The following is a 17,866-nucleotide window of genomic DNA, read 5'->3' as shown; positions in this document are numbered from 1 at the left end:
GCACTGTTATGGAGGGGATCTGTGGATGGCACACTGTTATGGAGGGGATCTGTGGATGGCACACTGTTATGGAGGGGATCTGTGGATGGCACACTGTTATGGAGGGGATCTGTGGATGGCACACTGTTATGGAGGGGATCTGTGGATGGCACACTGTTATGGAGGGGATCTGTGGATGGCACTGTTATGGAGGGGATCTGTGGATGGCACTGTGATGGAGGGGATCTGTGGATGGCACATATATAGCATCTTATGCTATGTGCCATCCACAGATCCACCCCCCCCCCCCCAATAATAGTGTCCCTGCAGTGTGAAGGAGCTGGGGGCCGGCATCTGTATTAGGAATGACAGTGGGGTCCGGTGCAGTCCCTGTATTCTAATGCACCGGCCCCACTCACTGTTGTATAATATTATCTAACATGTAGGCATTGTTAAATTGTACTACTTACAGCTGAGTTCCATAGCAGGGAGGAGGCAGGCCAGAAGACCGGGCGGGCGGCGCGTCACTCACTACGTCACTTGTCCACGCCGCCTGCTTCATTCATAAAGCCCTCCCGGCCTGCCTCCTCTCTCCTACAGAACCTAGCTGTAAGTAATATAGCTGGATTATACAGATTATATTTTAACAATGCCTACATGTTAGATAATATACAACAGTGAGCGGGGCCGGTGCATTAGAATACAGGGACTGCACCGGTCCCCGCTGTCATTCCTAATACAGATGCCGGCCCCAATCCCCTCCTCCCTCTGTGTATAGGTAATCGCAGCATTTTTGGGTCTGCCAAATCGCCATATCGCAATCGTCGATTATCGCGATACGATTGCTTTGGCGATATATCGTGCAGGCCTAATATGGACTGAAGTATGTATGGCCGTGTCTCAGAAATGATCGTTGACCAGATGTTTGCTCAACTGCTTTTTAACCATCAACCCACTTCTATGTATTATGTATGGCCAGCTTTAGAATTATTTATCTTTTTATCAGTGTTCTGCATCTATTACGTCACCCGGGGCATCCTGCAAGAGAACCGCCAGGAACTTATCGTCTTTGTGCTCTCCATCTTACTGGAAATGATTCGTTCAATTGTCAACTTTAGTGTACTCTCTAAAGATGTGAAACCTGATATACAGGTGAGTGTTTTCTTACAGAGCCAGCCCAATACCATAATTCATGGGGTTTTGGATGAAAATTCCAGGTTAGATTTTTTTTGTTGAAAGCAATAGAAGAAGAGAGTGGCAAAATGTGCACTTCACAATCTGCTGAAACCGGTTTCAACCAACTTCTGCTTACATCGCGTTTATGGCCTCCGTTTAACTTATATGCCGTGACATATATATCAAGCGGATACCTATGACGGACACCATACAGTGTATGCTGATGTATACCGCCAAAAAACCGGTTCACATACACGTTGTGAATTCCTGCAGTTTTTTTCTGGCAGAGGAACAGCCGGATACTACTGTACACTGCCGGATCCCCATTGGCTAAAGTGGGATCCAACGGGCTTTCAGCTGGGCAAAAAGGTCATTTTTGTCAGACCGAAGCCCAGCATACAGTTGCAAGAAAAAGTATGTGAACCCTTTGGAATTATATGGATTTCTGCACAAATTGGTCATAAAATGTGATCTGATCTTCATCTAAGTCACAACAATAGACTATCACAGTCTGCTTAACCACTTCAGCCCCGCTAGGTGAAACCCCCTTCATGACCAGAGCACTTTTTACAATTCTGCACTACACTACTTTCACCGTTTATCGCTCGGTCATGCAACTTACCACCCAAATGAATTTTACCTCCTTTTCTTCTCACTAATAGAGCTTTCATTGGGTGGTATTTTATTGCTGCTGACATTTTTACTTTTTTTGTTATTAATCGAAATGTAACGATTTTTTTGCAAAAAAATGACATTTTTCACTTTCAGATGTAAAATTTTGCAAAAAAAACGACATCCATATATAAATTTTTCGCTATTTTTATAGTTCTACATGTCTTTGATAAAAAAAAAATGTTTGGGCAAAAAAAAAAAATGGTTTGGGTAAAAGTTATAGCGTTTACAAACTATGGTACAAAAATGTGAATTTCCGCTTTTTGAAGCAGCTCTGACTTTCTGAGCACCTGTCATGATTCCTGAGGTTCTACAATGCCCAAACAGTATAACTACCCCACAAATGACCCCATTTCGGAAAGTAGACACCCTAAGGTATTCGCTGATGGGCATAGTGAGTTCATAGAACTTTTTATTTTTTGTCACAAGTTAGCGGAAAATGATGATGATTTTTTATTTTTATTTTTTTCTTACAAAGTCTCATATTCCACTAACTTGCGACAAAAAATAAAAAATTCTAGGAACTCGCCATGCCCCTAACGGAATACCTTGGGGTGTCTTCTTTCCAAAATGGGGTCACTTGTGGGGTAGTTATACTGCCCTGGCAATTTAGGGGCCCAAATGTGTGAGAAGAACTTTGCAATCAAAATGTGTAAAAAATGACCGGTGAAATCCGAAAGGTGCACTTTGGAATATGTGCCCCTTTGCCCACCTTGGCTGCAAAAAAGTGTCACACATCTGGTATCGCCGTACTCAGGAGAAGTTGGGGAATGTGTTTTGGGGTGTCATTTTACATATACCCATGCTGGGTGAGAGAAATATCTTGGTCAAATGCCAACTTTGTATAAAAAAAATTGGAAAAGTTGTCTTTTGCCAAGATATTTCTCTCACCCAGCATGGGTATATGTAAAATGACATCCCAAAACACATTCCCCAACTTCTCCTGAGTACGGCGATACCACATGTGTGACACTTTTTTGCAGCCAAGGTGGGCAAAGGGGCACATATTCCAAAGTGCACCTTTCGGATTTCACCGGTCATTTTTTACACATTTCGATTGCAAAGTTCTTCTCACACATTTGGGCCCCTAAATTGCCAGGGCAGTATAACTACCCCACAAGTGACCCCATTTTGGAAAGAAGACACCCCAAGGTATTCCGTGAGGCGCACGGCGAGTTCCTAGAATTTTTTATTTTTTGTCGCAAGTTAGTGGAATATGAGAGTTTGTAAGGAAAAAAGAAAAAAAAAGAAAAATCATCATTTTCCGCTAACTTGTGACAAAAAATAAAAAATTCTAGGAACTCGCCGTGCCCCTCACGGAATACCTTGGGGTGTCTTCTTTCCAAAATGGGGTCACTTGTGGCGTAGTTATACTGCCCTGGCAATTTAGGGGCCCAAATGTGTAAGAAGTACCTTGCAATCAAAATCTGTAAAAAATGGCCTGTGAAATCCGAAAGGTGCACTTTGGAATATGTGCCCCTTTGCCCACCTTGGCTGCAAAAAAGTGTCACACATCTGGTATCGCCGTACTCTGGTATCGCCGTACTCGCTGGGTGAGAGAAATATCTTGGCAAAAGATAACTTTTCCCATTTTTTTTTATACAAAGTTGGCATTTGACCAAGATATTTTTCTCACCCAGCATGGGTATATGTAAAATGACACCCCAAAACACATTCCCCAACTTCTCCTGAGTACGACGATACCACATGTGTGATACTTTTTTGCAGCCTAGATGCGCAAAGGGGCCCAAATTCCTTTTAGGAGGGCATTTTTAGACATTTGGATCCCAGACTTCTTCTCACACTTTCGGGCCCTAAAAAGCCAGGGACAGTATAAATACCCCACATGTGACCCCACTTTGGAAAGAAGACACCCCAAGGTATTCAATGAGGGGCCTGGCGAGTTCCTAGAAATTTTTTATTTTTTTTGCATAAGTTAGCGGATATTGATTTTTTTTTGTTTTTTTGTCTCACAAAGTCTCACTTTCCGCTAACTTAGGACAAAAATTTCAATCTTTCATGGACTCAATATGCCCCTCACGGAATACCTTGGGGTGTCTTCTTTCCGAAATGGGGTCACATGTGGGGTATTTATACTGCCCTGGCTTTTTAGGGGCCCTAAAGCGTGAGCAGAAGTCTGGAATATAAATGTCTAAAAATGTTTACGCATTTGGATTCCGTAGAGGGGTATGGTGAGATCATGTGAGATTTTATTTTTTGACACAAGTTAGTGGAATATGAGACTTAGTAAGAAAAAACAAAAACAAACAAAAAATTTCCGCTAACTTGGGCCAAAAAAATGTCTGAATGGAGCCTTACAGGGGGGGGTGATCAATGACCAGGGGGGGGGGTGATCAATGACCAGGGGGGGTGATCAATGACCGGGGGGGGTGATCAATGACAGGGGGGGGTGATCAATGACAGGGGGGGGTGATCAATGACAGGGGGGGGTGATCAATGACAGGGGGGGTGATCAATGACAGGGGGGTGATCAGGGAGTTTATATGGGGTGATCAGGGGTTCATAAAGGGTTAATAAGTGACGGGGGGGGGGGGTGTAGTGTAGTGTAGTGTTTGGTGCGACTTTACTGACCTACCTGTGTCCTCTGGTGGTCGATCCTAACAAAAGGGACCACCAGAGGACCAGGTAGGAGGTATATTAGACGCTGTTATGAAAACAGCGTCTAATATACCTGTTAGGGGTTAAAAAATTCGGATCTCGAGCCTGCCAGCGAGCGATCGCCGCTGGCAGGCTGGAGATCCACTCGCTTACCTTCCGTTCCTGTGAGCGCGCGTTCACAGGAAATCTCGCGTCTCGCGAGATGACGCGTATATGCGTCCAGGAGGAGTAAAGCAACCACCTCCCGGACGCATATCTGCGTTAGGCGGTCGGGAGGTGGTTAAACTAATAACACACAAAGAATTAAATGTTACCATGTTTTTATTGAACACACCATGTAAACATTCACAGTGCAGGTGGAAAAAGTATGTGAACCCCTAGACCAGGCATCCTCAAACTGCGGCCCTCCAGCTGTTGTAAAACTACAACTCCCACAATGCCCTGCTGTAGGCTGATACGTGTAGGCTGTTCGGGCATGCTGGGAGTTGTAGTTTTGCAACAGCTGGAGGGCTGCAGTTTGAGAATGCCTGCCCTAGACTAATGACATCTCCAAGAGCTAATTGGAGTGAGGTGTCAGCCAACTGGAGTCCAATCAATGAGATGAGATTGGAGGTGTTGGTTACAGCTGCCCTGCCCTATAAAAAAACACACACCAGTTCTGGGTTTGCTTTTCACAAAAAGCATTGCCTGATGTGAATGATGCCTCGCAGAAAAGAGCTCTCAGAAGACCTACGATTAAGAATTGTTGACTTGCATAAAGCTGGAAAGGGTTATAAAAGTATCTCCAAAAGTCTTGCTGTTCATCAGTCCACGGTAAGACAGATTGTCTATAATTGGAGAAAGTTCAGCACTGCTGCTACTCTCCCTAGGAGTGGCTGTCCTGTAAAGATGACTGCAAGAGCACAGCGCAGACTGCTCAATGAGGTGAAGAAGAATCCTAGAGTGTCAGCTAAAGGCCGAATGCACACAGCCGTGTTCCGTGGCCGAGAGCGGTCTGTGGTATGCCGGGCTGGATTCCTGTTCAGAGCAGGAGCGCACAGTGTTATTGGTTGCTATGACAGCGTGCGCTTCATGCCGCCGCTGGACTACAGTAATACACTATACGAGTGTATTACTGTAGTGCAGCGGCGGCATAAAGCGCACGGCATCATAGCAACCAATGACGCCGTGCGCTCCTGCTCTGAACAGGAATCCAGCCAGGCATACCAAGGGCCGCGGAACACGGCTGTGTGCATTCGGCCAAAGACTTTTATAAAAGTCTCTGGCATATGCTAACATCCCTGTTAGCGAATCTACGTTACGTAAAACACTAAACAAGAATGGATTTCATGGGAGGATCCCACAGAGGAAGCCACTGCTGTCCAAAAAAACATTGCTGTACATTTACAGTTCGCACAAGAGCACCTGGATGTTCCACAGCAGTACTGGCAAAATATTCTGTGGACAGATGAAACCATAGTTGAATTGTTTGGAAGAAACACACAACACTGTGGGGCTGCTTTGCTGCATCAGGGCCTGGACGGATTGCTATCGTCGAAGGAAAAATGAATTCCCAAGTTTATCAAGACATTTTGCAGGAGAACTTAAGGACATCTGTCCACCAGCTGAAGCTCAGCAGAAGATGGGTGTTGCAACAGGACAACGACCCTAAGCATAGAAGTAAGGCTACTTTCACACCTGCGTTTAGGTGCGGATCCGCCTGGTATCTGCACAGACGGATCCGCACCTATAATGCAAATGCTTAGATCCGTTCAGAACGGATCCGTTTGCATTACCATGAACAAAAAAAAATTGGGGGACGGATCTGTTTGAAAATTGAGCCATACTGTGTCAACTTAAAAATGATTCGTCCCTATTGACTTACATTGTAAGTCTGGACGGATCCGTTTGCCTCCGCACGGCAAGGCGGACACCCGAACGCTGCAAGCAGCGTTCGGGTGTCCGCCTGCTGAGCGGAGCGGAGGACAAATGGTGCCAGACTGATGCATTCTGAGCGGATCCGCATCCACTCAGAATGCATTAGGGCTGTACGGATCCGTTCGGGGCCGCTTGTGAGAGCCTTCAAACGGAACTCGCAAGCGGAACCCCGAACGCTAGTGTGAAAGTAGCCTTAATCAACAACAGAATGGCTTAAATGGAAGAAAATATGCCTTCTGGAGTGGCCCAGTCAGAGTCCTGACCTCAACCCGATTGAGATGCTGTGGCATGACCTCAAGAAAGCGATACACACCAGACATCCCAAGAATATTGCTGAACTGAAACAGTTCTGTAAAGAGGAATGGTGAAGAATTACTCCTGACCGTTGTGCACGTCTGATCTGCAACTAAGGGAAACGTTTGGTTGAAGTTATTGCTGCCAAAGGAGGTTCAACCAGTTATTAAATCCAAGGGTTCACATACTTTTTCCACCTGCACTGTGAATGTTTACATGGTGTGTTCAATAAAAACATGGTAACATATTCTTTGTGTGTTATTAGTTTAAGCAGACTGTGATCGTCTATTGTGACTTAGATGAAGATCCGATCACAATTTATGACCAATTTGTGCAGAAATCCATATCATTCCAAAGGGTTCACATACTTTTTCTTGCAGCTGTATATGCTGCAGATTGGCCGGATCCCTGTCCGATCCCGTTATAGTCAATGCTGAGCCAGTGGTGCCCAAAAATGTCATTGAAAGACCTCTGGGGGACACTAGCACTTTATGTATTTTGCACTATTTCCACTGTAGCTGGGGCATCCAAGGAAGCCAAGTTACAGGGGGAAAACGGGACCTTTACGGGTCGGGCACCCCTGCTATAGTGAGATGTACAGAATTGAAAGTTGCTCAGAGTACAGTACCGGAGGAATTGAATGTTAAAGGGAGTGGAAGTTACAAAAATCTGAGCATTGAAATAACTTTCACAAGAAATAAAATAAAGTTTTGGGTGACACTCCCAAGCCAGAGGCAAGGCAGTAGTTGTTATACTATACTAACCCTTCATTCTCCTGATTGATGGGGGCCCCCTGGGGTCAGACCCCAGGCGATGAAACGTTAATCCTACAGATATATCATATATATTTGGCTCCTGGATAACTGCAGCATACCGGTAATTGTCTTGACTTTTAATGCCTCTCCGTTCACCTCTGTCATATTGATCTGTTGTCTTTTTTTTCCCCTCAGCCTCGATTCATAGTAATCCTGCTTGTTGGCCTGTTCCATGTCGTCTGTGCTCTGAGCCTGGTACTGGGGCAAAATATGATGGCATTTCGGGTTGGAGGTGCTCTAGAGAGTCTCCAGTTGCAGTACAACATGCTGAGCCTTTGCTTCTCATTGCTTACCTTTGATCTGCAGGCGCAGGTACTGGACTTATTTTTACGATTATACTATTTATGGCATCTGGCAGCAGTTCTGACCGCTTACAGCTTTAGGTTGGGGGCTGGTGATGAGAGCAGGACAAACAAACTTTTTGTGGAATTTTTGCCCTCGGGAGTAGTAAGAATATGAATTTTTATTCTGCTACTTAAAGGGGTTGTCTCGCTTCAGCAAATTACATTTATCATGTAGAGAAAGTTAATACAGGGGACTTACTAATTGTACTGTGATTGTCCATATTGCTTACTTTGCTGACTTGATTCATTTTTCCATCACATCATACACTGCTCATTTCCATGGCTGGGACCGCCATGTAATCCAGCAGCGGTGGTCATGCTTGCACAATATAGGAAATAGAACAGGCCTCTCCGGTGGCTGGGACCACGTGAGTGCTCATAGTCCAGCACTTATTTGTATAGTGTTGTTCTGTCTTCATACACGTTCACACAGTGTGCAGTCTGACATTCAGCATAAACCATTCCTGTCTTCCAAGTAAGAGGACTGTTCTTTGTAGTCTAACTTGTTTATTGGTCAACAGGTTGTACATATGTGATTGATTATATACGATTTATTGGTAAAATAGGATTGTTTGGTAAAACTACAAGAATACAAATAACATGTATAAGTATTAAGCATGGATACTATAAAATTTGCATTGACAGTGAAAGCACATGGTAAAATGGCTGCCTATACATAGGATTACATATCTAGCTAGCGATAGTAACAACTCCCTGAGTAACTATTACAACTGACTGAACAGCTCTGCATGACATGATGTCCCTGAAACAAAGGTAGATCTCTCACCAGATATGATTTTACAAGGATGGTGGAATTTGAGAAGGAGACATGCATAGAACAGCTCTGAACTGTGTCCTGGAGACTGGAGACTTCTCTTTCCCAGAATGCTTTTCACTCCCACAATGCAGTAGTCTTTGTAACAGGAAAAACAAAGAGTATTACAACTTAACACCGCTAGATGGTGCTATAACCACACTAAACACTTCAGAAATACCAAGACTGAGGCAGACGTGATCTGTAATAATTCTCTAGCCCAGCTGGGCAGAACAAGTGTGCAAGCACGGCCACCACTGCTGGATTACAGGGTGGTCATAACCATGGAAACAAACAGTGTATAATGTGATGGAAAAATGAATCCAGCCAGCAAAGGAAGCAATATGGACAATACATTAGTAAGTGCCTTGTATTAACTTTGTCTACATGATAAATGCCATTTACTGAAGTAGGACAACTGGGGGCAGAGCTTTACTGTGAAGTGCTGTCTGCTGTGAGCTGCTCCACGTCCCCTCAGCTCTGCTTAGAGCCACAACTGTAGTGCTCTCCTGGTTGGATGCTACATCTGCCACTCGGAGGGGAGGGGCTGTGAACCAGTCCAATGCAGAGAGCACTTCACAGTGAAGCTCCGCCTCTAGTGCACTTAAAGGAGCTGTCGTTGTTAAATAAAAACTCAAGTTGCAGCTGTAAATAGTCAAAAATAACAGAAGAAGCGATACTTAACATTTTCTCCCCTCCGCTTCCAGTGTCGTGCTATGGTCCCACATCGCTTAAAGGGAATCTTTCACCAGTTTTATGGTGTCCTAACTAAGGGTAATTTCACACAAGTGTTTTTTTTATTCCAGCAGGCAGTTCCGAGAACGTGTACACAACGGAAAGCCTTTCTTTTTCAGTATCCGTTAGATGGATCCGTGGAAATACCGGATCCAGTATTTAAAGATCAAAAGCAAAAATAGCTCCTCCTATGTCCCGATGCATGCGCAGACCGGAAAACCAGATCCAGCGATGCAGCATTTTCTGGAGCACTTGATACCGGATCCGGCATTAATACATCTATATGGAAATTAATGCAGGATCCGGCAAGTGCGGTATTGTTCTGGGATTTTGTCCGGAAAAAATACTACAGCATGCTGCTGTATTTTGTCCAGTCAAATACCGTACAAGGGACGGAACGGAAGACATCCTGATGCATACTGAACGGATTGCTTTCCATTCTGAATGCACTGGGACAGAACTGATGCGTTTTTTTTCGGTATTGAGACCCTTCACCGGATTTCAATGCCAGAAAAGAAAATAACACTAGTGTGAAAGTACCCTTAGGGCATTATAAACTGGTGTCAGATCCCCTTAAGGTCCGTAGAATGGGTCCGGATCCGTTCCGCAATTATGCAGAATGGGTGCGGACCCATTCATTTACACTGGGGCCAGAAGAGATGCGGACAACACACAGTGTGCTGTCCGCATTTCCGGTCCACGGCTCAGCAAAAAAAATAGAACATGTCCTATTCTTGTCCGCAGCTGCAGACAAGAATAGACCTTTCTACTGGGGTGCCGGCCTGGTGTTTTGCATATCCGCAAAACACTGCGGACGTGTGGATGGACCCTTAGCAGAATGCTGGGTCACAGCTCCAGCTGTAAACTCATGAATATGGGGAATCATTGGCTGGATCCGTTATAACCTAGCAGCGTAAAACTGCTGACGATTTATTTTTAAAGGGATTCTGTCACCAGATTTAACCCTATTAAGCTAGCTGACATTAGCCTCTAGGAGCAGGGGGGGGGGGTGTTCCTGCTCCTAGAGGCTACGTTCTCCCGCCTTTGTCGCATACTTCCAAGTCCTGATTGACAGGGCCAGGCAGCGCTCCCATCTGTTTGCCAGCCCTGTGCTCTGGTGAAATCTTGCACCGTTCAGTATTCGGCGCAGGCACGGGGAGGAAGCTGGCAGCCTGCGAGCGTCTTTCCCTCACCGCGCCTGCGCTGAATACTGAACGGTGCGAGATTTCACCAGAGCACAGGGCTGGCAGACAGATGCGAGCGCTGCCTGGCCCTGTCAATCAGGACTTGGAAGGAGGCGACAAAGGCGGGAGAACAGAGCCTCTATGAGCAGGAACAACGCCCCTCGCTCCTAGAGGCTAATTAGCATATTGTAAAAGTTAGATTTCTGGCATAATGGGGGCATAGATAAAAGTAGGAATAGACTAGTTAGGTTTAGCTGACATTAGCACATCGCTAATGTCAGCTAGCTTAATAGGGTTAAATCTGGTGAGAGAAACCCTTTTAAGTCATATTTCTGGCTCCAGTGAATACATTCTGTTTTACACAAGTCACTGTGCAGCCAATCACCGGCCTCAACAGTGTGTGGGCCTGCAGCAATGATGTGGTGTGCATAGAATGTCACTGCTGCAGCCAATCACCGGCCTCAACAGTGTATGGGCCTGCAGCAATGATGTGGTGTGCATAGAATGTCACTGCTGCAGCCAATCACCGGCCTCAACAGTGTATGGGCCTGCAGCAATGATGTGGTGTGCATAGAATGTCACTGCTGCAGCCAATCACCGGCCTCAACAGTGTATGGGCCTGCAGCAATGATGTGGTGTGCATAGAATGTCACTGCTGCAGCCAATCACCGGCCTCAACAGTGTATGGGCCTGCAGCAATGATGTGGTGTGCATAGAATGTCACTGCTGCAGCCAATCACCGGCCTCAACAGTGTATGGGCCTGCAGCAATGATGTGGTGTGCATAGAATGTCACTGCTGCAGCCAATCACCGGCCTCAACAGTGTATGGGCCTGCAGCAATGATGTGGTGTGCTTAGAATGTCACTTCTGCAGCCAGGAAAACGGACCTCAGCGGGAAAGACCAGACCACAGTGCTGGAAGCAGCAGGGGAGAAAATGGGTAAATGTTAATTAATTTACTGCTGTTTTTACTGAGTTTTTATTAAGATTTGTCACCACAAAATGCAATGCAATCTGCAAGCAGCTGTTATAGTGCAGGAGGAGCTGAGCAGACTGATATATAGTTTTGTGGGAAACGATTCGGTAAAACCTGTAATTTATATCTGTTTTTTCTGAGCAGTTGTACACAGAGGTTTCACCAGTGATTGATATCTCTATATAATTTTGTATACATAGATAGCTGTCCGTCACTGATGACGCCGCCCCTCTGTACTAAGAGCTGGTACCGGGGGGCGTTCCTAAGAAAAAGCAGAGATATAAATTACAAATTATACTGAATCTTTTCCCACAAAACTATATATCAATCTGCTCAGCTCCTCCTGATCTATAACCTGCTGCCTGCAGATGGCACAACCTAGTTAGTAAAGCTATGCCACTCTGTAGAGCATTTGCAGATAAGTATTTTTTCAATTGTATACTGTTTCCTAGCTCTGTTCCCTGCACAAATGCCCTCCTCTTGGCTTCTTGCCCTGCAGTTTTCCATGGACATGACCTGTAGTTTGGTCTCTTAGGATCAGAGCTCTGGAAGTTCTCTGTAAATGCACCTTATAATTGTCAATTTTTAGTTTTAATAAATCTATTACATGCCTATATTTGGGGAAAATATTATTACCCTCCTGTCCATACCCTACCACTTCCTTCCAGGAAAAAAACATTTCAGAAAAGTAGCAGTATAATGATATGCTATAGTTATACTAGAAGTGTTGCCTAATGTATAGCGTAGTAGAACTACTGCCTTCTAGGCGCAGAAAATCTACTACTAAGCAGTGGAGCTTTGTGGTCTAGATGTCCCTTTCCCATCTGCCATGCAACAGGTCTGTGGTTTGATTCCCAAAGCAGACCTTGAATTGTTATATTTTTCTTTATGTAAAGGCTATGGCCGAAAACTGAAAATGTTGGTTATGGCAGAAATATGGAATTCTTACCATAAAACAAAGGCTGGAAAGTAATATTTCCACAGCACACACTACCCTGATAGCAGTGATAGGAAGCTGGTGGGAGGAGTATGGCACACACTACCCTGATAGCAGTGATAGGAAGCTGGTGGGAGGAGTACGGCACACACTACCCTGATAGCAGTGATAGGAAGCTGGTGGGAGGAGTACGGCACACACTACCCTGATAGCAGTGATAGGAAGCTGGTGGGAGGAGTACTGCACACACTACCCTGATAGCAGTGATAGGAAGCTGGTGGGAGGAGTATTGCACACACTACCCTGATAGCAGTGATAGGAAGCTGGTGGGAGGAGTACAGCACACACTACCCTGATAGAAAGTTGGTGGGATGAGTACAGCACACACTACCCTGATAGTGATAGGAAGCTGGTGGGAGGAGTACAGCACACACCACCCTGATAGTGATAGGAAGCTGGTGGGAGGAGTATGGCACACACTACCCTGATAGCAGTGATAGGAAGCTGGTGGGAGGAGTACAGCACACACTACCCTGATAGAAAGTTGGTGGGATGAGTACAGCACACACTACCCTGATAGTGATAGGAAGCTGGTGGGAGGAGTACGGCACACACTACCCTGATAGCAGTGATAGGAAGCTGGTGGGAGGAGTACTGCACACACTACCCTGATAGCAGTGATAGGAAGCTGGTGGGAGGAGTACGGCACACACTACCCTGATAGCAGTGATAGGAAGCTGGTGGGAGGAGTACTGCACACACTACCCTGATAGCAGTGATAGAAAGCTGGTGGGAGGAGTACTGCACACACTACCCTGATAGCAGTGATAGGAAGCTGGTGGGAGGAGTACGGCACACATTACCCTGATAGCAGTGATAGGAAGCTGGTGGGAGGAGTACAGCACACACTACCCTGATAGCAGTGATAGGAAGCTGGTGGGAGGAGTACTGCACACACTACCCTGATAGCAGTGATAGAAAGCTGGTGGGAGGAGTACTGCACACACTACCCTGATAGCAGTGATAGGAAGCTGGTGGGAGGAGTATTGCACACACTACCCCGATAGGAAGCTGGTGGGATGAGTACAACACCCACTACCCTGATAGCAGTGATAGGAAGCTGGTGGGAGGAGTACTGCACCAACTACCCTGATAGCAGTGATAGGAAGCTGGTGGGAGGAGTACGGCACACACTCTACTCCAGCCTTTTTTTTTTTTTGTAAAAAAGCCAAGTGGAGAATACAGGATCATCATAAACTTGAGAGGGTTAAAGAGATTTTTAGTATACAGGAAGTTCAAGATGGAGACAATGAAGTCAGTGGTGGACCTCTTGTACAAAGCTACATGGTAGTATGTGTCTTATGTCTAGAACTGTCATCTTCCAATATAGCCAGCTCACCAAAAATACTTGAGGGTGGCGCTGATAATACAAGGATGTCTGAAGCATTTTCAGTTCCAGGTTCTACCATTCGGGATTTCCATGGCCCCTCGTATCTTTACAAAACTGGTAGCAGAGATGGCTGCTCATATAAGGGAAAGATGTCCTATTTGTCCCTTACCTGGACAATTTTCTTATTGTTGCTTCGTCCGAATAGACTTTTCTTGCCCAGATGGAGCATATTACTGAACTCGCCCACTCAGAAATCCTTTCTACCTCCAGAGATGGTCCAGAAAGTAAGGTCCGTGATGGATCTTCTTTTTCGGAAACCATATATATCAGGAAGAGTATGTCAGTTCCCTAAGGTGGTGGTTGGACCCAGACAACATCACCCAGGGGGTTCCCTGGAAAATTGCAGATCCAATAGTATTGACTACAGATGCCAGTCCAGTTGGTTGGGAGGCTCATGTCCAGAACAGGATTCTTCAAGATCCTTGGGTAGCATCGATATGTGCCGCTTCTTCAAACGTAAAATAAATAATGGTGGTGCTGAGAGCATTGCAGGAGATTTTGCCCCTGCTCCAGGATCGTTCTCTAAAGGTCTTATCAGACAATGGTTCAATAGTAGCTTAGGCCTGAATCATCAGAGGCGGACCAGATCCTTGGAGTTACAACAGATAGCGGCTCTGATTTCTTTTTTTTTCCTTGCTAGAGGGAAAAGTCCTGTCCTTATCTTATCGGCCCTTCATATCAAAGGGGTAGACAACCAGGAGGAAGATTTTTTAAGTTGTCACAGACTGGACCAAAGAGAGTGGTCTCTAAATTTGGGTGTTTTCTCCCGGCTAGTTCCGCTTTAGGGAGGAGCAGTCGGTGGATCTTTTCGCCACAAGAGTGAACAGGAAAGTGGAACGTTTTTTTCTTCCCCTTTTTCTGGGGGGATTTTGCTCGGGAGTGGATGCTTTTCTACAACCGTGGGAAAGGGGTCTGCTCTATGCCTTCCCTCCTCTTCAGTTGATCTCCAGAGTCCTCAGGAAGATCAGGGAGAACAGAGCCTCGGTGATCATGGTAGCGCCGTTTTGGCCCCGTTGTGCTTGGTTCACGTGGCTGAGACTTTTTTCGGTCAGGGAGCCGTGGGTGCTACCAGAGATTCCAGACCTTCTGAGCCAGGGTCCAGTCATTCATCCTCCGGTAAAAGGCCTCCACTTGACGACCTGGTATTTGAAAGGTCGCTAATAGTATATAGGCGTTGTCTGGGGCCGTTATTTCTACCTCTAGAACATGGGCCGCCTTTTTTGCCTTCCTGGGATTGATCCTGTTCCGCATTGTAATCTTTGTATTCCTAAAATTTTTCTTTTTCTTCAGGGAGGGGTGGTAAAAGGTCTGTCCCTTAGCACCCTTAAGGTCCAGATTGCAGACTTGAGCTTACTGTTTGACACTAGGTTAGCATCCCACCCTCTTGTCTTGAGATTTTGTAAGGCTGTAGTGAGGGATATCCCTGCTAGAATCTCAAAAGTTCCCCCCTGGTATTTGAGTCTGGTTTTACAGAGCCTAGTGGAAGAACCCTTTGAGCCGATTTCAGAATCCTTTATCAGGATTATGACGCTAAAGTGTGTGTTCTTAGTAGCTATTACTTCGGCCAGGAGGATAGTGGAAATTCAGACCTTGTCCATGAACCCTCCTTATACCTCTATTCAGGAAAATAGGATAGTCCTTAGGCTGGACCCAACCTTTCTTCCCAAGGTAGTGTCCAGTTTTCATAGGGCTCAGGAGGTAGTGCTTCCATCTTTTTGCCCCAATGACAGTTGTCAGAAGGAATTGGAGTTCAGCTATTTGGATGCTACTAAGGAATGGAGGAAGTCATGGTCCCTATTCGTTCAATATTCTGACCCTAATAAAGGGAAGCCCACTAGTAAAAGTTCCTTAGCTAGGTGGATTAAACAGGCTATCTGTCTAGCTTATGACTCCCTACAGAAGCTGGTACCGACGGGCTGGACAGCGTACTCCACAAGAGCGGCATCCACCACCTGGGCAGAAAGAGCAAACGCATCAATCCAGTATATTTGCAAAGCGGCCATCTAGTCTTTTGCCCTTGCCTTTTATAAACATTATAGGCTGGACCTTTCCTCTGTTTCTGACCTTTCTTTCGTTCGCAAGGTTCTACAAGCTGTTATCCTACTCTAAGTTTCTTACTCTGGGATCTCTCCTGGTGCTTTCATAGGACGAAGGGGAAACTTATTACTCTTACCGGTAATTTGATTTTTCTGAGTCCATGACGGCACCCTTATTTTACCCTCCCTTCTTTTTCGTGGTGTTGGTGTTGGGTCTTGATTATGGTGCACAGGGTGTGCAGAGAAAAATAAATAATAATAATAGTAAAAAGAGAAAAGGTGCTGTCATGGACTAGGGAAAATCAAATTACCGGTAAGAGTAATAATAATTTTTCCACTATGGTCCATTTCTTTGATTCAAAACCTATTTAACTTTTGGATGATATAGGGGTTGGGCCTGATTGCTTCTTGAGGGAAATTAATTTGAGAATCACATAAGCTGCAAGATTCTGGTTTCCCCTGATTTGAGATGTTGGGGGGCAGGTGAGGCTTTCATTGCTTATGCCAGTAAGCATGTTAAGCCAATTGCTGACTACCATGCTTCAAGGAAATGAAGGTTGCTATACAGGCCCCTTTTGAGCTTGTAAAGTAGCACAACAGAAATACATACAGAGACTATATGAGGTATAGGCCTTGTCACGTCCCACAACAGCCTGCTAGGAGATCACGGCTGCTGGCTAAATGCTTAGCATTATTCTGAATAGTAATACAGCCCTGTAGTGATTTGTGGGGACGCAGACAAACATTGGTTGTCAAATGTGTTTTCTTGCATTCCTCAGGCTATGAGGTGTCACCTGCTGCTTGAAATGTATTCTAAGCAAGCAGGCTGTCAGTGATATGATGGCATATGTTATTTTCCCATAAACCAGAGCACAGTGGTTTCATATTTGCCAAAAACGACCGTATTTACAGTTGTTTGCGGTTTCTGGTAAAGCGAAGTGCAGCCAATATGGCCGCCGATGCCGTTATCGAAGGTCTTATCCATGGGGGTAGCTATAGGGAGTGTAGAGTTAGCAGTAGTACAGGCCTTGGTGTCTGAGGGGGCCCAGAGACCCCCTGGAGCTTCAAGTTACACCTCCATCTCTTCCAGCTTTCCCGGAGTATCCCAGTAACGCCTCCCACTGTTATAATACTGTAATATATGATAATATAGTCTAATAATCAGGTAGATTTGCTATTCAGGATTCTGAAAAGATGGTTGATAACCCACTGAGCAATAACAGCGGCCATTTTAGTTGTCACTCAGCTTTCCCAGGGACTAAGAAGTTGGCAGAACTTTGGTCTGATGCTTAGCATCATCCCGCCTGTAGAGGTAATCTATATTTCCATTACATTTCAGCTCTCTTCCTTGGTTCTGTAATTGTGCAGTTTTCTACTGTGCATGGCCACATTAGCCGTTGCCGGCGTTCCATGATATTATCAATATACGTATCGGCGTTTATCAGCCCCCATCGGACATCAGAAGTGTGTCGGCATTTATGTCCGATTCCGTTGAATCTGAGGCCTCTGAGGTATCATAAAATGGCGGAGGTTCTACAAGTCCCTATTTTTAAGAACAAGGACGGTGGACTAACACCATTAGTGAGATTCATCTCCGGGGTTGGTGTCAGAGAGGAAAAGACTGGTTGAGCTAAAATGGAAAGAAATGATGAAAATTGACAGGGTCACTTCTTGCGAGGTTTGAATGGGATAATGTGCTTTTGCCATCTCATCAATAATTCAACCATATTTGTGTAGTTTGGATGTTTAGCCGGCGGAGTGCTGCTTTTCTGCAGCGTTTGACACCTTCCAGGGAATGTAGTCAATACAATACAAATAACTGTATGTCCCGTTACATGTATAACGGGATTATTCCTGTCAGAAAACCTCCATTTCTACTATTTTATACAGAGATTCGTAATCCTTTTTTTTTTTTTTT

General features: G+C 45.2%; 1 protein-coding gene across 1 annotated transcript in view; it reads left to right on the top strand.

Moving 5' to 3' along the window:
- Positions 1 to 17,866, top strand: part of LOC122928731 — a 48,499-nt gene that overhangs the window by 16,747 nt on the left and 13,886 nt on the right. The window contains exons 4-5 of the mRNA XM_044281889.1: positions 986 to 1,131; positions 7,608 to 7,784. Of these exons, the coding sequence (XP_044137824.1) occupies positions 986 to 1,131; positions 7,608 to 7,784 (323 nt within the window). The remainder of the gene's footprint in view (positions 1 to 985; positions 1,132 to 7,607; positions 7,785 to 17,866) is intronic.

This window comes from Bufo gargarizans, chromosome 2 (assembly GCF_014858855.1).
Source record: "Bufo gargarizans isolate SCDJY-AF-19 chromosome 2, ASM1485885v1, whole genome shotgun sequence".
Taxonomy (NCBI): domain Eukaryota; kingdom Metazoa; phylum Chordata; class Amphibia; order Anura; family Bufonidae; genus Bufo; species Bufo gargarizans.
Note: the sequence above shows the minus strand (reverse complement) of the source record. Positions and strands in the feature narration are given on the sequence as shown.